Source organism: Oncorhynchus masou, chromosome 9 (genome assembly GCF_036934945.1).
Source record: "Oncorhynchus masou masou isolate Uvic2021 chromosome 9, UVic_Omas_1.1, whole genome shotgun sequence".
Lineage (NCBI taxonomy): Eukaryota > Metazoa > Chordata > Actinopteri > Salmoniformes > Salmonidae > Oncorhynchus > Oncorhynchus masou.
Window position 1 is genome coordinate 36,617,630 of NC_088220.1, and position 26,076 is coordinate 36,643,705.

The 26,076-nt window shown below is 41.6% G+C and overlaps 1 protein-coding gene across 1 annotated transcript in view; it reads left to right on the forward strand.

Annotated features, from left to right (window-relative positions):
- Positions 1–23,796, forward strand: part of LOC135545956 (gamma-aminobutyric acid receptor subunit alpha-2-like) — a 51,525-nt gene extending 27,729 nt beyond the window's left edge. The window contains exons 8-10 of the mRNA XM_064973966.1: positions 2,968–3,120; positions 5,997–6,199; positions 22,916–23,796. Of these exons, the coding sequence (XP_064830038.1) occupies positions 2,968–3,120; positions 5,997–6,199; positions 22,916–23,224 (665 nt within the window). The 3' untranslated portion in view covers positions 23,225–23,796. The remainder of the gene's footprint in view (positions 1–2,967; positions 3,121–5,996; positions 6,200–22,915) is intronic.
- The last annotated feature ends 2,280 nt before the right edge of the window (positions 23,797–26,076 follow it).

A 26,076-nucleotide genomic window follows, 5' to 3' on the forward strand; every position in this document is an offset into this window, starting at 1 on the left:
ACTCTTGAGGATCTTCATGACCAGGTCAGTCTGATTCTATGCAGCGTGGATCTATTCTCCTCCTCTGTCATCCCTCCTTTTCCTCCTCCTTCCTTCCCTTCCCTTCTTCTTCTTCTTCTTCTTCTTCTTCTTCTTCTTCTTCCCCTTCACTTAGACATCACACACTCCCGAGTTTAGTGCCACTATCCATTACTACCCATAAGTCTACATTCCAACAATGTAGAGAAAATTACTGTTGGATGTTTTAACATTCAATGGGAATTTCTAATCTGTTTTCATTAAGGAAAAAGCCCTACGATCCCAACTAAATGATTCAGTCATATGCCACTGGTCTGAAAGTGCAGTGCTTAAAAGATTGAATTCCTGGGCTTAAGTGCCACAAAGAGCGTTGTCCAAGTGAAATACGGAGGAGCCCCCGTCACTGAATCCCTTCGTTTTCCTATCCCCTACATATTTGCTGATTGTGTTCAAATGAATCATTCATTAGTACCGTGTCAGTGTGTCGTCTACCGTTGCGGTAAACTAGGTCGTTTGGCACGACTACCTGTACTCTGAGGCTTGAATGTGAGGGACATCTTGCATCGGGCCACGAACATAACAGCTAAATTGTTTTAGAAAATCATTTCATTTTGTTGTATTCTTATTTTACATTGAGTCACAGAGAGGACAGGGGGGGTTTTCCAAAGCAAATGAGTGGACCGGAAATGACAAAATAACTCAAAGTAGATGTCTAATGAAATCAAATCAAATGTATTTGTCACATACACATGGTTAGCAGATGTTAATGCGAGTGTAGCGAAATGCTTGTGCTTCTAGTTCCGACAATGCAGTAATAACCAACGAGTAATCTAACCTAACAATTCCAAAACTACTACCTTATACACACAAGTGTAAAGGGATAAAGAATATGTACATAAATATATATGAATGAGTGATGGTACAGAACGGGATAGGCAAGATGCAGTAGATGGTATCGAGTACAGTATATACATATGAGATGAATAATGTAGGGTATATAAACAAAGTGGCATAGTTTAAAGTGGCTACATGTATTACATAAAAATGCAGTAGATGATATAGAGTACAGTATATACATATACATATGAGATGAATAATGTAGGGTATGTAAACATTATATTAAGTAGCATTGTTTAAAGTGGCTAGTGATATATTTTACATTAATTTCCATCAATTCCCATTATTAAAGTGGCTGGAGTTGAGTCAGTGTGTTGGCAGCAGCCACTCAATGTTAGTGGTGGCTGTTTAACCGTCTGATGGCCTTAAGATAGAAGCTGTTTTTCAGTCTCTCGGTCCCTGCTTTGATGCACCTGTACTGACCTCGCCTTCTGGATGATAGCGGGGTGAACAGGCAGTGGCTCGGGTGGTTGTTGTCCTTGATGATCTTTATGGCCTTCCTGTGGCATCGAGTGATGTAGGTGTCCTGGAGGGCAGGTAGTTTGCCCCCGGTGATGCATTGTGCAGACCTCACTACCCTCTGGAGAGCCTTACGGTTGTGGGCGGAGCAGTTGCCGTACCAGCCCGACAGGATGCTCTCGATTGTGTATCTGTAGAAGTTTGTGAGTGATTTTGGTGACAAGACAAATTTCTTCAGCCTCCTGAGGTTGAAGAGGCACTGCTGCACCTTCTTCACGATGCTGTCTGTGTGGGTGGACCAATTCAGTTTGTCCGTGATGTGTATGCCGAGGAACTCAAAACTTACTACCCTCTCCACTACTGTCCCATCGATGTGGATAGGGGGGTGCTCCCTCTGCTGTTTCCTGAAGTCCACAATCATCTCCTTAGTTTTGTTGAGTGTGAGGTTATTTTCCTGAATATTTGTACATTTGAACGAATTCATGAAAATGTGCATCTCAAGTGGAGGTGTTGGGCAGAAGAGCAACAGCCCAATCTGTGGTCTTCATCTTCAGCCAGGGGTGAAGGGTGAGATCCATGTCTCTAGCAGTGCCAACCCTGGCCGTGGCAGAAGTGTTACGTACATACCTCCATCCACCTCTGAGGACATTGCTTTTGAAGATGCAAATTTTGAGTGATAGGCTGATGTTCTTAGCTCTCCATACTGGTCTTAACATGGTGATCACGTCGCTCATGGAATTGCCATCCTTGGTCATCTTTTACCCAATATAAATGAATTCATCCACCTCTTCCACAGCAGGGTTATTGATGTTGGTTTTGGTGATCACCATAATGGTTTTTGTCTTTTGAATATTGCTGTTGAGTCCTGCTATTTGTGCGGTCTGCCAACTTCAGAGTTTTTGCCTGCAAGTCCTGATGTCAACTTGCAAGAATAGCGAGATCACCTGCATAGGCCAGATCCTCAAGCACTTAGTCAAGTGTCCATATGATCCCACGTTTTCCAACCGTTGTGGAAATCATTAAGACTCCCTCTAAATGGGTGTAAAGCAGGCAATACTGTAAGTGCTCTTGAATAACAGGGAGACAAAATATTTTGCGATTAGCCAGAAACATAAATCACGTTTTCCTTCTGCCAAGTGGCAGTATCAAGGCCTTTATTGCAGAATCACAACAAATGAGATATATTTCTCTGTTCTGTTGCCATGGGTAACACACATCTTTCTCTACTCATCTCTAATCTTGGGTTCTTTTTGAGATATTCTCCCATTACAAGTCGTGCATGCTGTTGCGTCATTGGCATTATTTAATGTCCTTGGATGCGCTTTAGTTTTCAGATGCGGTTATACAGTCACCATGTGCAATGCTTAATTCAATTGGCCTTGTTTGAAATTTGAAAAGCACACCATTTGTCTAACATTGCATATCAAACCCAAAGTATCCACATCCACATTTATTATGAATTCGCATAGTGATAAATGTGAACTGGTGAAAAATATATGTATAATTGTACGTGAATTAATATGGTTACCCTTTAAAGAGTAGTACTCTAGTTTGGGCAGTGTAAGTTAATAAAGCACTCTTTTCTCTCTACAGGCGAATACACTGTCATGATGGCACATTTCCATTTGAAGCGAAAGATTGGTTACTTTGTGATACAGACCTATCTACCATGCATCATGACTGTCATCCTCTCCCAAGTGTCCTTCTGGCTGAACAGAGAGTCCGTGCCAGCTAGGACTGTGTTTGGTGAGTATGGGGCCACCTATCCTGCTTTGATGTCAAAGGTAGATATGTTTGAGAGGATTTGTGTGTACCCCTTTTGCTCTATCCATATCTCTCCTGCTTTCTCCCACCATTTTTTTTTTACTTACCCAAGCATTGGTCCTCTTCTTACCCTGTCTCACACTACTCACTATATCTCTTTCTCTCCTCCTCCCTGTCTTATTTTGGCTTGGTCCTGCATTGGTGACAGAGTAGTGGCAAGTTATCATGTCATGCAGACCGCCTAATTGCAGTTCAGTGTTGCTCTGTGGTGCCGGGAGCCTTGAAGATGTGCCCTGTGTGTCCGTTTGCCTGTTTTCCGACCCACTCTGCGGTATAGCTGTTTGTATTACTGTGTAATGAATGAGCAACACTTGTTCCAATCCTGTACGACAGCCTGAAAAGCCAAGTGAGTGTTTGTTCTGCCATAGCAAGGTAATTGAATTTTAGTGCTAGGGGCCAAGTGGATGGCTAGCTTAATAGTGTGATCAGAACTCAGCCTGTTTACGAAAAGCAGGGGGTTGTTTGGTAGCCAATGCCAGACCCCAGCAAAAATAGGCATTTTCTTTTCAGGACAACCAGGGATACAGGTAGAACACAAAACAATTTGACATAAACAGTTGCATTCATGAGTTTTATTGACAAATGTCAATAAAACAAAATAAGGCCTGCCAAAGCAAAAAACCTGATTAAAATTAATAAAATAGGAATTCTCTATGTACAGAAATGGTTTGATCAGTGAGAAATTAATATTCAACTTGTCAGTGACAACTGTGTGGAGTTTGTGACAGCAACTATGTGAATTTATTACAGTAGTATAGACACTTTATCCCGGGATTTCTTATGATCGTCTATGTAGAAAAACACCTGACCTTCTAATGACTCGTGTAGCTTGTGAGCTTCATAGAGTAAAACATGTTACACGTGGGTGTTCCTGAGAGTTTTAGCTTTCAATAGTTTGAAGCTCAAACCATTCTGATGCTACAGACGATTTTGTAAAAAAAAAAAAAAAAAAAGACCCAGCCCCTTCGGGATCCGCCCTCGTCTCACAAACACCGCTCAAGTTCAGCTCCACGTTAATCAGATGAAAAAGACAAATCCAATGGTGAGTGTAGCTCAAATACAATGTTTAGAATGGTTAGAAGTCCTAAATCACGCTGGCGCAACGGTGGGGCCTCATTGGGTTAATATTCCCCCGTGGGCTACATAGACTGCAGAAATATGCTCTGTACACCTGGGCAGACATTGATGGACAGATTTTATTTGGTCATTTGAAAACATGTACAGCACATTCATATCACTGCAGAGATGATTACCATTCACACATGCTAAACACAATATATTATATAAAGAATAAGCACCTTACACAATAAAGTCAGCAACTTCTGGTGTGAATAACCTTTCTGAATGAATCATGCAAACAGCAAGCAACTTTTGACTGAAGATGGCAATTAAAAATGTACTCTGGAGATATATGACTCTAAAGGCCACATAACTCCAACAAGTGAAAAAAATAGGTTCATTTTAGCAGTTACTGTATGATAGGTATCATGTTTTCTGCTTAATACAAATTATACATACAAATAATTTAGGTTTTGTGATAATTACCTTTTACAAGTAACCTTTTAAAAAAAATCCTGTTTATGGTGGAATGTCTGTTCCAGGCTTCTAGTTTGGTAAAACTAGTTTGGTAATACTGAAGGGAGGCTGTGCCTGCCTGGCATACACTTTTGAGGGTGTTAGTACTGTATGTTAGTGTGTAGGTAGCACCGCCAACAACCATCCTGATGTGTTCACGGTAGAATGGGACATGGTTGTGTAACCAGCTTTAAAGGATCAGGACATTTCTATATAGGATTGGGTTTGCTCTGAAAAGGGGGAGTTGGTTGGTTTATTATTCTCTGTGTCCCTTTAAGCCTCCTCATATTTCAGTGCCACAGATAGTATACCCTCGGCGAAGTGGGCAGCGAATTCATGTTTTTCTGCAGATAAGAAAAAAAATTGGTTAAAGAAATTCAAGCGTTTCTTCTCAACCTTAGTTCTAAAAATACAATTTGAGTAAATACAGGCTCATCTCTTATTTGCAGAAACAATGTTTTTACTTCATGTTTGATGTAAATGGCATCCAGACACTTTATTTTGCGATTTCACTTGTTTTTGATTAACTTACCCCAACCACCGATTCAATTTTTCATCCTCGTTGGGCAGTAAGGGGGCTCTGAAAAAGCTTGAATTAATGCTCCAAAAACGCCCAAATGTGTCTTTTTAGAAATGGAAAAGCTCTCAGTATAGTGATACACGTTTGTTATAAAGGCACATGAAAGTTCACATGTTCGAGAAGGCATTTTGGAAAAAAAACGCATTTTGATAAAAAATAAAAGTTTACGTTCAAACGGTTCTCCTGTGAAGCAGTGACCCACGACATACGCCTAGTTTCCTGAAACAGGTCACAAATTCTGTCATTCGGGAACCCTATCTGCAAGATTATATTCAATTTTGTTGCGACTCAAATATGTACCTACATTTACATATCAGTCAGGACGCACACTGGCTAAATTGTGAGGAAAACACAGGAGCTGGAGATCGCCCAGCATGCTCTGCTCCACTTCACAGGTGTGCGGAGCTACAGCTCTGATATGATGAATTTCGATCTATTCTACAGCACTATGATAACTACTATTTCTCCACAGCCTTTTGTACAAGATGTTACATAAAATAGTTTTTACTATACACCTACTCTTCTTTGCTAACCAGAATGTAATTACTTGGCTGTACATGGTATCTGTAGAAAAGGTACTTAAAATGTTTGACTTATAATCTAAGGAAACTGACCACACTGAAACTGTTTGCTGTTCCCCTAGGTGTAACCACTGTGCTGACAATGACCACCCTGAGTATAAGTGCTCGTAACTCCCTCCCCAAGGTGGCATACGCCACGGCCATGGACTGGTTCATCGCTGTCTGCTACGCCTTTGTCTTCTCCGCCCTCATTGAGTTTGCCACCGTCAACTACTTCACAAAGCGCGGCTGGGCCTGGGATGGGAAGAGCATTGTGAATGACAAGGTAATGGAAGCATATCCCCCTCCGCTTGCCTGACATGCAGCATTTTCAGAGAGAATCCATAGTGATCTTTTTGTTTTGATGGGGCCCAACCCATTTCCATATGATATCCAACCAGAGGGCCTCAGAATGTGTTGTGTTTGCATCAGCATTCAGGTCGTTCCCTGTGCGGCAGCCACAGGGAATACTGGAGCTCGAAGACCATGTGCATATGAACGGATTTACGTAATGAATGTATAAACACACATATAGTTGCCTACAACCATACAGATCAGAGAAAACAATATGGCGATACAAACACAGAAGGTCACAGGTTTTTTTTTTAACTTTCTGTTCAGGGAGGGATAGTAAATTGGGACCCCATGAAGCATAGCCAGGTTAAATGGGTTGAGATCACAGAAAATAACATATGGAGAGGGAAACTGTGAGAGCCATACAGTGAAAAAGACTGTCTGTGTGGGAAGATCAGTTTGAAGTGAATCAGACTTTTTGGGGGTAATAAACATTTGCTGTGACACACTTTGCGTCAGTTCATTAGTTAGACACCACAAAAAAAAACTAAAAAGTGAAGTGGAACGGTTGGGACTGAGTTTGAATACATCCTTCAGAATGTCCGTATGCATCTTTAAAAAAGCATATATATTTAAATATACTGGATATTTCAGTGCTCATTCAAAGTAATACAAGTAAATGAAAATACATATCATAAAATACTTTTGATCAGAGAATCACTAACCATGTACCGCTAACCTACAGTATGACAGCTGAATTGATTGGGAAATTACATTGGCTAGGTCGGTAGAATGGAAAGCAGCATTTCATGAGTGATTCCCAACTGGGAACAGACGTCAATTCAACTTCTATTCCATGTTGGTTCAATGTAATTTCAATGAAATGTCGTGGAAACAATGTTGATTCAACCAGTGTGTGCCCAGTGGGTCCTCACGAAACCTAAACAAAAAATTGAACCAGATTTTGAGATTTTCACGAAATGTAATGAATAGAAGAGTCCTTCAGAGGAAGGATTGTTTACATATATTGGACATTTGTATCTAAAAGCATAATTGAAAAATTATTATCAAAGTTGGCATATTTACCCAGCCTGCTTTAAGACTCTATAGGTGCTACAAAGGATATTATGCGTAATATGAGTAGTATTTTGATTTCAATAACTTTTGTTTTATATTCATGTAGGAATATTGAAACAGATAAACATTAATTTTGAAAATATACTAATGCTGATTGTCAATTGTTTCTGTCCCAACAAAAAACAAACATTTTGGTGACCAAAAGCTGTCTGTTCTTTCGAGCAATCTATTACTCAACATTTTTAAACGTGTATTTTTCCATATATAGACACACCCTCTGTTTGAATAAAATTAACTAAATGCATTGACCTTGTCTGATGCTTTAAGCTTACAGTTTGATGCCTCATGAAGGTGCCAAAGATCTAGATAACCATAAAAAATGTATTTAAAAAGTAACCTTAACCTGACCAACTCATCTCCTCCCTCTCGTGCTGGCTTTCGCAGATTCTGCCATTAATCCCCTGAAGTTTCTGGTAATAGGCTATCTGAAGAGTTCGTAGCCTTTCTCATTTGGAATGGCAATTTATCTTACCATTTATTTAAAAAAATGTATTGTACTTTTGCCCCTTTTTTTCTCTAATTGTAGTTAGTCTTGTCCAATCACTGAAATTTCCCTTACGTACTCGGGAGAGGCGAGGTCGAGAGCCATGCGTCCTCCGAAACATGACCCTGCCAAGCCACACTGCTTCTCGACACTCTGCTTGCTTAATCCGGAGGAAACACTGTCCAGCTGGTGACCGAAGTCAGCTTGCAGGCGACCGGCCCACCACAAGGAGTCGCTAGTGCGCGATGGGACAAGGAAATCACAGCCGACTAAACCTTCCCCTAACCCGGACAACACTGGGCCAATTGTGCGCCGCATCAAGGGTCTCCCGGTCACAGCCAGCTGTGACACAGTCTGGGATAGAACACCACTGTGCCACACGGGAGGCCCCTTATCTTACCATTTCTACTGATCTGCGTGCCAGTTATGGTTTTCATATGCACATTTTCTTGAAACAGTTTAATTTAATTCATAATAACTCTTCATATCTCAAAATCATTGTCATGTGGTTAATCAAAACATGCAACAATGTATGAAATATTCTGGACCCTCAGAGATTCCTGCACCAGTGAGCTCGGGACAGACACAGTTGTAGGCAATTTGCGCAATGGGATAAGAAGCAGTGCTTGGCTTGGGCAGGAGCTCACCGGAGCTGACTACCGGCAATGTTCTACTGCTTGAGCTCCTGTTCCTCTGATAGAATATTAGTTCAAAAGTATTGTGGAGCTCCTGCACCTACATATAAACAGTACTAGCACCGGAACCTATTTCAATCCAAGTCTAGCACTGATAAGAAGCTTATTTTATGACGTGTCCACTGGATCAGAGCATGACATGTTTCCATTTTAATGCTGTGGTTATCGAAAGGGAGAGCTGGAACAATTTTTCAAATACATTGAGGAACTATTATAATTCTCAATGAATGTTGCTGTTTGGGGTGAAGAAAAAATTACTTTGAGAAGCTCCACAGATCATTAGTGGTGGTGTGTTAAGCCAATCAGACATACTATCAGATTCCCAAATGAACACATGTATATGCCTACATTTGCACGCAGTCCAGGAAGCCTATAGGTCTACTTCTATGCATGCGTGTCCTTACTCAACATTGACAGGAGCGCTCCAAACTAAAAGACAATGACTAAATTGACAGAACTCTTAAATGGAATTAAATAAACAAAAACGTGTTTTCCACAACTGTATTATAGGCTGTGCACTCTGCAAACAATGTGTGCACTCAGACAATGAGAACAGGAAGACTGGAATAATCATATTGAATGTATTAAAATAAATAACCATAACCAAAGTAACAAACATTGTACATTAAAAATTATAAGAATTAATGGTAAATGTACTACTAGCGATATATGTCATGGGAAATTGTTTTACACAAACAAACAAACACAAGCAATTCACACAATTAAGTTATGAAACAGTGAATGTGCACAAATTGGTAGGAGACAGTGCATTCTGGAGAGAGAAGTGCATTGTGCATCTGGGCGCGCGGTCAATCCGACTCCTACATTGGCCATGCAGCATTTACGGTGATTTGCCCTCAGCAGAAGTCAGGGCATTCATACTTCTTGAGCTTCGCGGAGCAGTGCAGTGCTGTTGTCAAGGAAGTGAGTTTGTGTTTCTACAGGATGTACCGCCTCCACCTGCCGTCAAACAATCATGTCAATGCGGAGCTATACGGTGCCCTCCGCATTGTTACAACATTTGGGAGGCACATGGCGATGAGGTACAGAGGTTGATTTGGCCTCTGGAGGCACACCCTCCATATGGAGCCTGCGACCACATTTTAGAATCAGGCATGAATTGGCTTTTAGTCTACGCCTCAGCAATGAATTAGTTTACGGAGATGGGCGCAAATAAAAATATATATTTGTTACTGCTTGACTAAAACAAATCTTTGTCGACCAACACCCTAATGACCAAACAATCAAACAATCGACCAGTCGACTAATTGGGGTCAGCCCAAACAATTCCATTGATTTTAGTGAGTTACAGCTCATATGAGGAAATCAGTCAATTGAAATGAATTCATTAGGCCCTAATCTATGGATTTCACGATTGGGAATGCAGATATGTGTCAGGCTTGTGCGTACTTGTGGTGAAGTCAGGGTAGCCTAGTGGTTTGAGTGTTGGACTAGTAACCGGAAGGTTGCAAGTTCAAACCCCCGAGCTGACAAGGTAGAAATCTGTCGTTCTGTCCCTGAACAGACAGTTAACCCACTGTTCCTAAGCCGTCATTGAAAATAAGAATGTGTTCTTAACTGACCTGCCTAATTAAATAAATAAAAATAAATTAAAAAAGGAAGTTAAAGCATGGTCGCAAATGGGTCTTCCAAATGGACAATGACCCCAGGCATACTTCCAAAGTTGTGGCAAAATGACTTAAGGACAATCAAGTCAAGGTATTGGAGTGGCCATCACAAAGCCCTGACCTTAATCCCATAGAAAATTTGTGAGTAGAACTGAAGAAGCATGTGCGAATTAGGAGGCCTACAAACCTGATTCAGTTTAACCAGCTCTGTCAGGAGGAATGGGACAAAATTCATCCAACTTATTGTGGGAAGCTAGTGGAAGGCTACCCAAAACATTTGACCCAAGTTAAACAATTTAAAGGCAATGTTACCAAATACTGGGAATGTGATGAAATAAATAAAATCTGAAATAAAACATTCTCTCTACTATTATTCTGACATTTCACATTCTTAAAATAAAGTGGTGATCCTAACTGACCTAAAACTAAAACAGGGATTTTGTCCTGGGATTAAATGTCAGGGATTGTGAAAAGTGAGTTTAAATGTATTTGGCTAAGGTGTATGTAAACATCCAACTTCAACTGTACATGTGGTCTGTAGTTGTGAGGCCAGTTGGCTCACAAAGTGTTTTTATTTCATCTTTATTTAACTAGGCAAGTCCGTTAAGAACAAATTCTTATTGACAATGACAGCCTACCCTGGCCAAACCCTAACCCGGACGATGCTTGGCCAATTATGCGCCGCGCTATGGGACTCCCAATCACGGCCGATTGAGATAGCCTGGAATCAAACCAGGGTCTGTAGTGATGCCTCCAGCACTGAGATACAGTGCCTTAGACCGTTGTGCCACTCAGTGTTGGAGGTGACATATGGTAGAAAAATGAGTGTTAAATTCTCTGGCAACAGGTCTGGTGTACATTCCTGCAAGTCAGCATGCCAATTGGACACTTCCTCTAAACTTGAGACATGTGGTTCTTGATATGCCACTCCTGTCAGATGGATGGATTATCTTGGCAAAGGAGCATTGCTCACTAACAGGGATGTAAACAAATTAGGGCTGACCCCATTTAGTCCACCGGTAGATAAGCTGTTGGTCGACCGAGATTTCTTTAGTTGAGTAGTCGCATTTTTATTTTTTTAATGGTGCACAAGATACCTGTCTGATTCACACCTGTCTCAGTGGACTAATCCATTGCGGAGGCCACGAGGATGGCACTGTCATCACTCTAAAACATGCGATACAGATATTGTATATGGTTGTATTATGTAAAAAATGCAACACTAATAAATCTAATATTATTTTATAACGAATACGCTTTATCCCGCGTTGGATACGGTCGCTGTCCGCGGTTCTGAAACATAGTCTTCAGTGCGCCGCAGAATTGGCGCCTGTCCCTATATTGCTATGTGCATAATAGCACAATTAACCAGTATATTGGGATTGAGGCAACAATGTGGCAGAGGCAACTGCAGTAGAGATGAGGGAACAGCCCTTGCTTTAACCCCTATTCGGGCGGGATTCGATTTACTGGGGGTGGTCAGGTAATGCAATTATGTGCACAAGCTCAAAACACCACATCTGTCATTTTAGTCACGTCCGAATCTGCCATGTCGGTAATTTGTACATGGCAGGAGAGTAACAATTCCAGCCAGAATAACCTACAGTTTTTTGGGTGAACTCCAAGGTCCTAGTACCGTGCGAATCGACATCCAGATGTTTTGAGAGAAATATTGGAGTTTGACAGGCGATGCTCATGGTTTGAGCAAGAAAACAATAACTGATTCGATAAATTGAACGAAGTGAATGTTTTTGTTCATATATTTTGTGGGTGTGAATTGAATATTGCCAAATGCATCAGTCATTTTTGCACCTATTTAATGTAACCCCTTGCTGTTAATACATTGCAAACAGCATACACTTGCGCCCAATAGCCTTAAAACGCATCTCAAGTGCACTGTTTAGCTCACATCTGAAGGTTGGGAGGCATTTGGGACATATACTACGGATTGCTAAAATATCCTAACGATTATGATCACACTTTCTCAATTCAAATGTTATGGCAACACTATACCAAAGATGGATCGGTATGGTTTAGAAACTTGGGAACCATGTTCAAGTTATCAGTGTAGCCCTGCTATTGCCTGGACTTGTTAAAATATTTTCACGGCGAGAAAATAACTTCCAGGCTTCCGTCATAACTGTCAATTCCTTGGGGAAAAAATGAAGAATCGCTGTTTGTAAAAAAACTAATCCCGTCCGAATCGTCCTCTGGAATAACGGACGTCTGGGGTAATACATACATAACCAACGTTCTCTAGTAATTCTAGTCCCATGCGAAAAGGGCTCAGCCTGTCTAAGAAAATTGAGGAGAGAGCAAACCCCAATTTAATTAGGTCTGTAATCAATAGCCTAACTGTTAAATGTGCCTGGATTTATAAATCATCCATACGTATCTACAGAAATAAGACAGATCTTGCTTATGTTGCCTGTTTGAGTGTTTGTTTAATAGCCTGCTGAGCACCAACCCTCAAGCAACTGAAAAATGTCAGATAAAGCTATTTCACAGATTTGGCTGTTTTTAATCTTTGCTTTGCTGTAATAAAGGCTTTAGAATTGTTTTCCATTAGAACAGACTGGAATAATTCATAATGCATTTAGTGTTGTTTACACTGTTACAAACAAATTATAATGTAATCTAACAGCACCTGTTTCTTATACATATGCATGCAACTCTCACCCCTATACCCTCCTTTTCCTTGATCTCCTTATTTTGTTATTAATACAATTATTCTTATGATCATCATTATAACAATAAGTAATGTCGTTATCATTAGTAGGCTTTGAATGGTTTCCTTGTATAACCACCATTGAGCTGTAGGCCCAAGTGCACCTTACCGTGTCCTATATTTCAAAATATAGGCTAGTTTGTCATAACCAATTTATTGATGTGATTATGATATGCTGTAGGTCAGGCCCTATTGGTCACATGCATATGACGCTTACATGTTTCACGTAGAGAGAGCAAGGGTTGAGGGAATAGGGAATGTTTTTCCGAAACAAATGAGGGATTTTGGTAACAGAACTTTTCAGTCAGAAACAAGTAAGAAACTAAATGGATGAAATTATGTTGCAGCTTCAGCGCAGACAGCGCAATAAAACACTTGCTGCGCTGTGGGGCCTTTTTGCTGCAGTAGGGTGGAGATCGAGACAACATGCCACACAGGCACTTGCTGTCATTTTTGTTAACACAGTGTGACCATTGGGCTCTTTCTTTTTTTTACCCCTTGTTCTCCCCAATTTTCGTGATATCCAATTGGTAGTTACAGTCTTGTCCCAACACTGCAACTCCCGTACGGACTCAGGAGAAGCGAAGGTCAAGAGCCATACGTCCTCAGAAAACACGAACACGCCAAGCCACATTGCTTCTTGGCACAATGCTCGCTTAACCTGGAAGCCAACCGCAACAACGTGTCGGAGGAAACACTGTACACCTGGCGACAGTGTAAGTGTGCATGTGCCTGTCCCACCACAGGAGTGGCTAGAGCGCGATGGAACAAGAACATCCCAGCCGGCCAAACCCTCCCCTAACCCGACGCTGGGTCAATTGTGCGCCGCCTCATGGGTCTACTGGTCAAGGCCAGCTGCGACATCAGGCTCTTTCTTGAGTCATTTGTGTCTTAATTATTTAATCAAACAGTGTGCTTCAAGCATCAAACAAGCTCAGTGCATATGGAGTTGGTTTTATTCAAACACATAGGGTATGCATGTCTATATATGGAAAAATAAGTTTAAACATTTCAACCAAGATTTTTGTTGTTATTGGGGACAGCCCTAAAACATATGCACATCCCTGTTAGTGAGTATTTCTCCTTTGCCAAGATAATCCATCCACCTGACAGGTGTGGCATATCAAGAAGCTGATTAAACAGCATGATCATTGCAAAGGTGCACCTTGTGCTGGGGGACAATAAAAGGCCACTCTAAAATGTGCAGTGTCATCACACAACACAATGCCACAGATGTCTCAAGTTGAGGGAGTGTGCAATTGGCATGCTGACTGCACGAATGTCCACCAGAGCTTTTGCCAGAGAATTGAATATTAATTTCTCTACCATAAGCCGCCTCCACCATTGTTTTAGAGAATTTGGCAGTATGTCCAACCGGCCTCACAACGGCAGACCCCGTTTAACCACGCCAGCCCAGGAACTCCACATCCGGCTTCTTCACCTGCGGGATCGTCTGAGACTACCCACCCTGACAGCTGATGAAACTGTGGGTTTGCCAACCGAAAAATGTCTGAACAAACTGTCAGAAACTGTCTCAGGGAAGCTTATCTGCATGCTCGTCGTCCTCACCAGGGTCTTGACCTGACAGCAGTTCAGTATCGTAACCAACTTCAGTGGGCAAATGCTCACCTGTGATGGTCACTGGCATGCTGGAGAAGTGTGTTCTTCATGGATGATGGTGAGTTAAGCTATGGGCAGCCATAAGCTACGGACAATGAACACAATTGCATTTTAGCGATAACGATTTGAATGCACAGAGATACTGTGACGAGATCCTGAGGCCCATTGTCATGCCATTCATCCGCCGCCATCACCTCATGTTTCAGCGTGATAATGCACAGCCCCATGTCGCAAGGATCTGTACACAATTCCTGGAAGCTGAAAATGTCTCAGTTCTTCCATGAGCTGTGTCATGTCTTTGGCATTATTAAAGTGAAGACTGTTATTTTATCAAATCAATTCTCTGTAATTATTATTACGTGATTAAACTAATCAATGTGAATGTAATTAACTAGGAAGTTGGGGCACCAAGGAAAATCTTCAGATTAAAGTTATAATTTTCCTAACATAACTTTTCAGATATTTTAACATCTGATCAATTAGTCTTCTTCTTCTTAATTCTTCTTTACCTCACGTTAGTCTTATTCCAAACGTCGTAAATTGTTGGTTATCTGCACAAACCCAGTCTTTTCTATGAGTCATCCATACATCAATTGTCTTAATCATTTATTTCCTAACTAACTAAATATCACAGAAATGCATAACAAACAAACAAACAAACAGTCGGTATGGTTACAAGGAAATTATAGGGGATGTGCCCTAGTGGGCTAAACCGGTATGGCGGATTGGTAGACAAAAGAACTGAGAAGGGCGCAAAAGACAAAATACACTACACAGTTGATAATTATAATAATTGAAATGCTCATACTTTGCACATGAACGCTCACTCATTCGGGAATAATTGCAATCAATATATATATATATATTTACGCTCAGTGTGTCGTCGTGATCTCTGTTGGAATCGTCCTTTTCTGTTGGAAGATTCTCTCCGCGTCCCTGGAGTCTTTGGTTAGAATGGATACTTCAGAGTAACATTCAGAAATGTTCTTATAGAGTAGTTGTTTCGGCTGTTGTTGGTCTTCGCATTCAGTCGAGATAAATTCTAGCTACAGACTAGTAATTAGTATCGAAGATTTGCTCTTATTCTGTCGGGTGTCAATAGTCTCAGAGTTTAACAACCATTACAACCTTAGCTTATACTGAAGGTATGCATGATCTCTACTCAAACCTTAACCCTCCCGGTAATCGAGGTGCGCTTGGTCTCTATTCAAACCTTAACCCTCTCGGTAATCGAGGTGTGCTTGGTCTCTATTCAAACCTGAGCCCTCTCGGTAATCGAGGTATGCTTGGTCTAAAGGGAATTCCTCCAGGTGGGGGTTATATTCGTAACAGTAGAAAGGGGCTGTCCCTTGACGCCAGATCAATGTCTGCGGTCATGGGGCGGGCCAATGATTTAGTTCAACTTTAAAGGGAATTGGATTCTCTTTCATTAAACAGTTTAAAATCACATTACATAATTCACAAATAGTTTCATCTTTACTCATTCATTTTATACAATAATTAGATACATGCCTCAGAATGGAAGCCCCTGTATAAACAGAGTTATGGTAATGTGGCTGTATTGTCTTTCCTGAGGTCACAATCATAAAACAAAATGAACCGGTCATAGTTGGATTCTCCACCGACCGTTTCCACATTCTCCAAAACATGGATATTGTTCAGTTCTCAAGTTCTGTGAGGTAGAAGAAGTTCCTTTGTTCTACTGTGAACCCTCTCTATACCGCATGGCCGGGGGGAAGAGAGTCTCCTCAGGAATTTACGACCTGAGATAACAGAGCCTGGGTGTAGGGGGAAGAGAGAGGTGGTGAGAGAGAGAGAGTTGGTGCTGGCTATATCCAAAGAGGGCCATGTCATGACACCTGCATACTCACCAGACATGTCACCCATTGAGCATGTTTGGGATACTCTGGATCGACGTGTACGACAGTGTTTTCCAGCAAGTTCGCACAGCCATTGAAGAGTGGGACAGCATTCCACAGGCCACAATCAACAGCCTGATCAACTCTATGATGAGGAGATGTGTCGCTCTGCATGTGTCAAATGGTGGTCACACCAGATACTCACTCCCCTACCCTTTTTTAAGGTATCTGTGACCAACAGATGCATATATGTATTCCCAGTCATGTGAATTCCATAGATTATGGCCTAATGAATTCATTTCAACTGACTGATTCCCTTAAATTAACTGTAACTGTCACATTGTATAAATTATTGGAGACAGGCGCAGGAATTCGTAATAGGGGGGTTTAATACTCCACCCAAAATATACAACGTGCCATGAAAATGCACAGGGACAAAGCCCAAAACAGACACGTATACAAAAACACAGGGTTGTAACCCAAACAAAAGAGCAAGGTCAAACCTCTATTAAATACACGGGACGAGACCCGCAATACACTACATGGGGTGAGACCCATAATAACAAATGCACAACCATACACTGACGAGACCCGTAATAACAAGTGCACAATACCCCCAGCATGAAAGCCGAATTAACAAATCACAGGTAATCACAGACCAAAGGACATGGGATCAATAACCGACCAAACAATGGTGAACAGAGGGCACATACAGTATATACAATTACTAATCAGGGGGAATGGGAACCCGGTGTGCGTAATGAAACAGTTCAGTGACGCCTAGAGGCCGGTGACTTGGACCTCCTTAGCTGGTGCACGGAATGAGCAGCAGTACCAGGGGAATACGTGACAGTAACTCAGTAAAATCTTTTAAATTGATGCATGTTGCCTTTATATTTTTGTATACTCACTTTTTGGGGAAGATGTACACAAATTCATGAGGTGGAAAGCACCAATATCGCCAGGCACCCCTATCTGGAATAACCACACCTTACCTCCAGATGTGACAACACCTTTAAGTGGTGGTTCCAAAGTGGCATCGTTCCTTTTGAGCATGTGTATTATGACGGATCTCGATTTGGATTATCCACGGACCGTTTCTTTAAATTCTTACAACTCAGAAATCTTGTTCAAGCGCTTCAACATAATCTGGATGAACCTAAGACAAACACTGAAAGAAGCTGCTATGCCAGATAAGTTGATTGCCAAGTTATATCAAGGGTTGATTGAAACTCTACCTGATGGTTCAGAACCTATAAGGGGGAAAAAATGGGAAACAGATCGAAAGGATGAAATTGAGGAGAACCATTGGTCACATATGTTAAAATGTTCATACCTGCCTCTACAACCTAAGACATGAACTCATGTAATTTAAGATTATTCATAGGATTTACTAGACTCCTGCCAGAATGCATATAATACACCAAGAAATGTCACATCTCTGTTAGAGATGAAATAAGGCACAAAGTAACCCTTTACATTCTGTATGCTGTGGTCCTGTGATAAACTGACACGATTTTGGGATGATGTATGTGCTATCATTTCATTGTGTCTTGGAATTTATATCCATCCATTTCCACGATTATGTCTGTTGGGAAATGTAAATATTGGTGATCAATATCCGATAATGTTTTTCTGTAAAAAAAATAATGTATAGCCATCATATTCACCCTCAATAACAAACTGGAGGACTGAACTAACTAGCTGCATACTGTTGGATTTTGTATATTATAAATGTAAACAAAAAAAAGAATTGTTTGACAAAATTTGGAAAATATATGTTGATCACATTACGGAATGTGTTGTTCAGTGGGTGTTTTGTTTTTGTGTTATTTGTGGGGTGATGTTGGTATGTGTGGACCATGATAATTCCTTTGTGATGTGGACACAGAGGAACTTGAAGCTCTCCACCCGCTCCACTACAGCCCTGTCGATGGGGATGAGGGCGTGCTCGGCCCTCTTGTTTCCTGTCATCAACAATCAGCTCCTTTGTCTTGCTGATGTTGAGGGGCAGATTGTTGTCCTGGCACCACACTGCCAGGTCACTGACCACCTCCCTATAGGCCGTCTCATTGTCGTCTGTGATCAGGCCAACCACCATCGTGTCATCAGCAAACCTAATGATGGTGCTGGAGTCATTCGCAAACACCCAGTCGTGGGTGAACAGGGAGTACAGTAGGGGACTAAGCACGCACTCCTGAGGGCCCTCGTGTTGTTGGTCAGAATGGTGGATGTGTTGTTCCCTACCCTCACCACCTGAGGGTGGCCCGTCAGGAAGTCTAGGATCCAGTTGCAGAGGGAGGTGTTCAGTCCGTGTCCTGAGCTTAGTGATGAGCTTGTAGTGCACTATGGTGTTGAATGCTAAGCTATAGTCAATGAAAAGCATTCTCACGTCGGTGCTCCTCTTTTCCAGGTGGGAGAGGGCATTGTGGAGTGCAATAAAGATTGCATCATCTGTGGATCTGCTGGGGCGGTATGCAATTTGGAATGGGTCCAACGTGTCTGGGATGATGGTGTTGATGTGAGCCATAACCAGTCTTTCAAAGAATTTCATGGCTACATACTGTATATACGAGTGCTACGGGGCGATTGTCCTTTAGACAGGTTACCTTGGCATTCTTGGGCACATTGGACTATTATGGTTTGCTTCAAACATGTAGGTATTACAGACTGGGTGAGGGAGAGGTTGAAAGTATACTCAGAGTACGCTTCCTGGTAATCCATCTGGTCCCACAGCCTTGTGAATGTTAACCTGTTTAATGGTCTTACATCGGCTACGAAGAGCGAGATCATACAGTTGTCCGGAACAGCTAGTGCTCTCATGCATGGTTCAGTGTTGCTTGCCTCGAAGCGAGCATAGAAGGAATTTAGCTCATCTGATAGGCTCTGGGCAGCTCACTGCTATAGATTTCGCTTTGTAATCCGTGACAGTTTGCCAGCCCTGCCACATCAGACAGGTGTCAGAGCCGGCATTGTAGGATTTGATTTTAGTCCTGTTTTGACTGTTTGATGGCTCGTCGGCAGTCTTAGGGGCATTTCTTATAAGCATCCAGATCAGAGTCCCGATCCTTGAAAGCGACAGCTCTAAACTTTAGCTCAGTGCGGATGTTGCCTGTAATCCATAGCTTCTGGTTGAGATATGCACCTAGGGTCATTGTGGGACGATGTCGTCGATGCAGATATCAATGAAGCCGGTGACTGATGTGGTAAACTCCTCAATGTTTATCGGATGAATCCCGGAACAAATTCAAGTCTGTGCTAGTGAAACAATCCTGTAGCTTAGCATCCGCTTCATCAGACCACTTCCATATTGAGCACGTCACTGGTACACTGGTACTTCCTGTTTGAGTTACGGCCTGAGGCAGCCATTTCCTTGTGAGAAGGCAGTGTCAATGCAATATCATGTTGTTAAAAGTAGCTAGAGAGGAAATAATGATGCGGAAAATATTGTCCTACAAGATTCATTCAAGCTACGTTTGGTTCAGTTGCATCCCATTAGAAACGAAAAACTGGCACCTGTCATCATTCCACACTAGTGCTGGCCAAAATATCATATCACAGTATTTTTACATTTTTTGACAGTATGACTGTATTTTATGGTTTTGAATAATAAAAGTCCTAAATTTGCTTTATGAGTAGTGCGTGACCCTAGGATGGTCGTGCATTCTAAGTGATTTCAATGAGTCTCTCTCCATTCTCATTGTTTTATACTGTTCATTCAACTTTAACCCCCTCCGAAAATCTGAATTTTCATGAATTATTATTCTGTATCTTATGCACTCATTTGAGATAATTCCTAGGCCATATTTTTAACCAAATGTTGCAATTGCGATTTGACTTGCAATGTAGATCAAAACACTTGAAACTGTTGGAATCATGGAAAAATAATGATTATTCGAATTCTATAGTTAGAAGATAATAGTGGGCACTTTGAATACAGTATTTGACTTGACAAAGAATAAAAATGCCAGGGAGGAGTTATTGTGACAGGGTAGGAACCAAAGTGTTGGTCAGTGTTTCCTAAGGGACCCTATAATCTTTGCTGACATTAAAGCTGCATTTCAAACTCATACCCTCATATCCACTTACCCTTGCCCTATGCCCTTGGGGGAATCCCCATCACCATCTTGGACGTCAGTCCAAAAGATTAGCCAAAAAAGGGAAGTTCGCAACGTAAGCCCCTCAGCCCTCGTTTTTAATTGGGTTTGCGAGTGTACAATTATGTTCTCTTCGGGGCCTGAAACGCCCCATAATTCAATTCGCAATGATTGTACATCCGCTAATAAAAGTCAGCCGAAACTTAAAAACTTAAAAAACTCATGCTGCCAAACATACCCTCGTAAAACTGACTATCCCTACCGATCCTTACTTTGGCGATGTAATTTACAAAATAGGCTCCAACACTCTACTCAGCAAATTGGATGTAGTCTATCACAGTGCCATCCGTTTTGTCACCAAAGCCCCATATGCTACCCACCACTGCGACCTGTATGCTCTCGTTGGCTGGCCCTCGCTTTATATTCGTCGCCAAACCCACTGGCTCCAGGTCATCTGTAAGTGTTTACTAGGTAAAGCCCCACCTTTTCTCAGCTCACTGGTCACCATAGCAGCACCCACTCATAGCACGCGCTCCCTGCAAGTATATTTCACTGGTCACCCCCAAAGCCAACTCTTTTTTTTGGTCGCCTTTCCTTCCAGTTATCTGCTGCCAATGACTGGAACAAATTGCAAAAATCACTGAAGCTGGAGACTTAAATCTCCCTCAAGAACTTTAAACATCAGCTGTCATAGCAGCTTACCGATCATTGCACCTGTACATAGCCCATTGGTAAATAGTCCACCCAACTACCTCATCCCCATAGTGTTATTTCTTTTTTTGCTATTGTGTTATTGACTGTACGTTTGTTTATCCCATGTGTAACTCTGTGTTGTTTGTGTCGCACTGCTTTTCTCTATCTTGGCCAGGTCGCACTTGTAAATGAGAACTTGTTCTCAACTGGCCTACCTGGTTAAATAAAGGTTAAATAATAAAATGAAACATTAAATTGTTGCATGTGCTGCAACACCAAATGCGCTCTTTGAGTGACAGGGGCAGAGCTAGATCTGTGTGGAAAGTGGCATGGAGAGAGAGAGCGGAGAGAGAGCTCAAGTTGTGGAGTAAACTATAAAAATGGACGTAACTCAAGGCGTATCACATTTAACAAACCAAACATTCAAATACAGTTCTAGAAGGTAAAGTAAAAACCCAACATGGTCCGTGCATCAATACTCATTCAATTGAGTCTATGACTGAAGCTAGGTGGTTTTTATTCTTGTTGTGAAGATATTTCTACATCGTGTCTTGACAATAAAAGACTATACTGATCACTCATGCTTAGCTGCCAAATGTACTGGATAGGTGTCCCTATAGGTCACATATTTCAATTGAGTAAATGTGATCATAATCATTATTTTAGCAATCCACGTTAGACGATGTTCAACTTCAATTCATTGGCACAAAACGTGCGTCAGACAAAAATATTGTTTTGTCTCTGACTGGCATAGAACAGGTAGTGGTCACCTACATTCAATGTAGTAGGTGTAGGCTAGACCCAATATATGAGCTTACATACGTAGGGTGGATTAATAGCCCAGCCTATGAATTCACCTCTAATTTACACATCTCGGTCTTCACTCCTCTCTTCTTTGCCAGTTCATGCATCTCCACTGGCCTCCCTCTCTCTCTCCATCTTCTCTCTATTCCTCTTATAGCTCCTGAAACAGTAGCCTAGCCCAATGAGTGTCCTAGAAGTAGGAATATAGTTTTGGCCACTTATTTTGAGCAAATATATATATATATATATATATATATATATATATATATATATATTAGAGGAAAGAAGAACCTTTACAGTGTTCACAATGAACTGGCAGAGAAGTTTGAATGGCGAGAGCTTCTCTGGTATGATGTGATCACATTGGCTGGTGGTAATAATGCAACAAACGCAAATTGTCTGTTCTCTCCGCGCCCAATGTTCATGTTTACAATCCAATGTATAACATCAGAATGCCCAATGTAAGAAGGTTTCCAATCAAATGTATGAATTAAGTTAGAACGTTTGCCTATCAGTCTAATTTGCATAAACATTGTGATTGGATGACAGCTGTGAGGGTTATCGAATCAGGGTCATATCCTCTGATCTCCTCGAGCTCATTAATGATAGAATGTTCATATTTGACGATTGCAGAAAGGCCAGTCTTATTGTCAAATGACAGGAGTGGCAAGGAGTGGAATGTAATAGCTGAACAGAGATGGCAACCAGGCTATCACATAGTAATTCCCTGCTAAAATATTGACAGTATGGTGCTCGACAGCACATCCAAGACCCGGCTGGCATTCATTCTGCCACTTCTCTGCATTTAGATTGATGCATTACCCTATCCCAGATCCCATTAATTATTATTAGGAACCTCCCCTGGGTGCATTCATCATCTAGGACTGTCTGGAACACATGCTAGCCGGAAGTGACAGGTCCGTCTGATGACTGCTAGCTACTAACTTTTGCTCTTTCCCACAGAAAAAAGAGAAGGCCTCCGCCATGAAGAAGAACAACGCGTACGCCGTGGCGGTGGCCAACTATGCACCCAACATCACCAAAGACTCTGGGTTGTCCACCATCGCCAAGGGCGGCGCTCCTGACCCCAACATGGCGGTTGGCAAGGTGGGTGGCAAGGCAGACCCAAAGAAGACTTTCAACAGTGTGAGCAAAATCGATAGGATTTCGAGGATTATGTTCCCGGTCCTGTTTAGCAGCTTCAACTTAGTCTATTGGGCCACATACTTAAACAGAGAACCTTATATAAAGGATATGGTGCGCTCAACCTAGAGGCCCCTCCCTCCTGCATTGTAATATATCCGAATTACGGGACTAAAAGACTTAGCAAATACGACTAGTATCTGCTAACTCTTGGTTCGTTGGTACAAGACAGACAAGCCCTGGATTGCTTTGTGTCCCTCTCTTTCCTGTTTTTTCTACACCACTTTCTGCAGTGCTTTTGGAAACAACTGGCATTTGTAAATACAGCATAAATGTACAATCATGACTTTTGTGTGTTTCGTGATATAATCAGTGAACAATACATTTATTTCACGTGCTTATGTTCTGTTGATCATTGATGGTTCCATGTTTGAAAAGTTTATGAAAGGAACCTCGAGATGTTTATTTTAGTCAAAGTTTTAGAAATTATTCTTATTTAAAAATATATATATATTTCATCTTATTTATTTTTTTGTGGGTTAAGTATGTAATATTTCTCAGCGACCAGAATTTCTCAATTATGTATAAAGATATCTTTTTCTATACAAGCCAATACAAAAACATATGAAAAAAATGTAAATGCTTATGTTTTATTGCAATGTAGTATATTATTTTGTTAAACAAAATATCAACATAAGCAAAACAAACAATGTTTTTTGTGTGTTGATTTACCATACTGTGTAATGATTGATTAATTGATTTTATTTGCCAGTAAAAAAAAAAAAAACATTTACCCACAGTACATACATTTAAAAACATGACAGGGATACCACAAAAAAGTCTGACTTATTTCCATTGTGAAGACATAAAATGGAATGGATGAAAGGGTTGTTTGAAGCGTTTGAGGGAGGGTGGGAACATCAATGATCTCAATGGAGGGAGAATCATGGTAGCAGACAGGGAAGTCTGACAGTCAGTCAGACACGGACAGGTCCGTAGCCTCAGCCACGCATCTCACCGTCTGTGTAGCCATTTTGGCTCAGACTAAGTACAGTGCCTTCGGAAAGTATTCAGACCCCTCGACTTTTTCCTAATTTTGTTACATAACAGCCTCAATTCTAAAATGAATTAAATAAATTAAAATCCTCAGCAGTCTACACACAATACCCTAAATTGACAAAGAAAAAACATGTTTTTATACATTTCTTCTCATTTATAAAAACAAAAATACCTTATTTACATAAGTATTCAGAACCTTTGCTACGAGATTCAAAATTGAGCTCATGTACATCCTGTTTCTCATGTACATCCTGTTTCCATCCTTGAGATGTTTCTGGAGTCCACCTGTGATAAATTCAATTGATTGGACATGATTTGGAAAGGCACACACCTGTCTATAAAAGTTCTACAGTTGACAGTGCATATGCCAAGCGTCACATCTAGAGGAAACCTGGCATCATCCCTACAGTGAAGTATAGTGGTGGCAGCATCATGTTGTGAGGATGTTTTTCAGCGGCAGGGACTGGGAGACTAGTCAGGATCGAGGGAAAGATGAACGGAGCAAAGTACAGAGAGATCCTTGATGAAAACCTGCTCCAGAGTGCCCAGGACCTCAGACTGGGGTGAAGGTTCACCTTCCAACAGGACATCGACCCTAAGCACACAGGCAAGACAAGCAGGAGTGGCTTCGGGACAAGTCTCTGAATGTCCTTGAGTGGCCCAGCCAGAGCCCGGACTTGAAACCGATCTAACATCTCTGGAGAGACCAGAAAATAGCTGCTCCCCATCCAACCTGACAGAGCTTGAGAGGATTTACAGGGAAGAATGGGAGACACTCCCTAAATACAGGTGTTCCAATCTTGTAGCGTCATACCCAATTAGACTCAAGGCTGTAGTCGCTGCCTAAGGTGCTTCAACAAAGGACTGATTAAAGGGTCTGAATACTTATGTAAATGTGATATTTCAGTTTTCTTTTTAATACATTTGCAAACATTTCTAAAAAAAAAACTTTTTGTCATTTTGGGGTATTGTGTATAGATTCATGAGGAAAAATAATTATTTAATACATTTTAGAACAAGGCTGTAGCGTAACAAAATGTGGAAAAAGTTAAGTGGTTTGAATACTTTCCAAGGGCACTGTACGTAGCTTGTCATTCATACTTATGTGCAGTACCCACATGAGTGATGCTACTGCTTCCATCAGGCGCTGAAAGCTCACCACACTTCTGTATGAAGTAGTTTGTGTTTCACTTCGACAAGCCATCGCAGTCCTCTCTCCGTTCTGCTCATCACTGTGTCAGGATGTTTCGAGTTGATAAAATTATATTTGGATGATTGTCCATTCTACATTGGAGGCAGGTGCCATTTTCCTTTTCCCCTTTATATTTCTACTCATCAATTTCTAAGTTAGGACATGCGGAAGGCGGAGGAGCTCCAGTACAGTAGGTGGCGTTAATGCACAATAATGTTCGATGCCAGCCGCCGATAAACCCCAGAATAAGGGCACTGTTATCCCGCAGTACTGTTAACGATGGCGAGCTCAGGTGTTCAGCAGGCCGGAGCGAAGGACATTGTGTGCTAGCTTAGCCAGCTAGTCCTAAGGAGGACTCCGGTACACAGCAGGTGGGAGGTGGGGGCGACACTGTGTGCTAGCTAACTAGCAAGCTAGCTAGTACATAGTGTTGCTAAATATTAAGCTAGCTAGTATACGGTGTCACCCTAGCCTCCCATCTGCTGTGCTAGCGGGAGGCGGGGATGACTAGTAGACAGTGTCCTACCCCATGCCTGTCGGGTGCGTTTTTCTCCGGTACACAGCGGGAGGGAGCGACACAGTGTGTTAGCTAGCACATAGTGTCGCTAATTAGCAAGCTAGCTGGTTAGATAGCACACGGTGTCGCCCTAGCCTCCCGTCCTCTGCTGTGCTAGAGGGAGATGGAGGCAATGGTAGACAGTGTCCTTCGCCACCTGCCTGTCTGGCACTG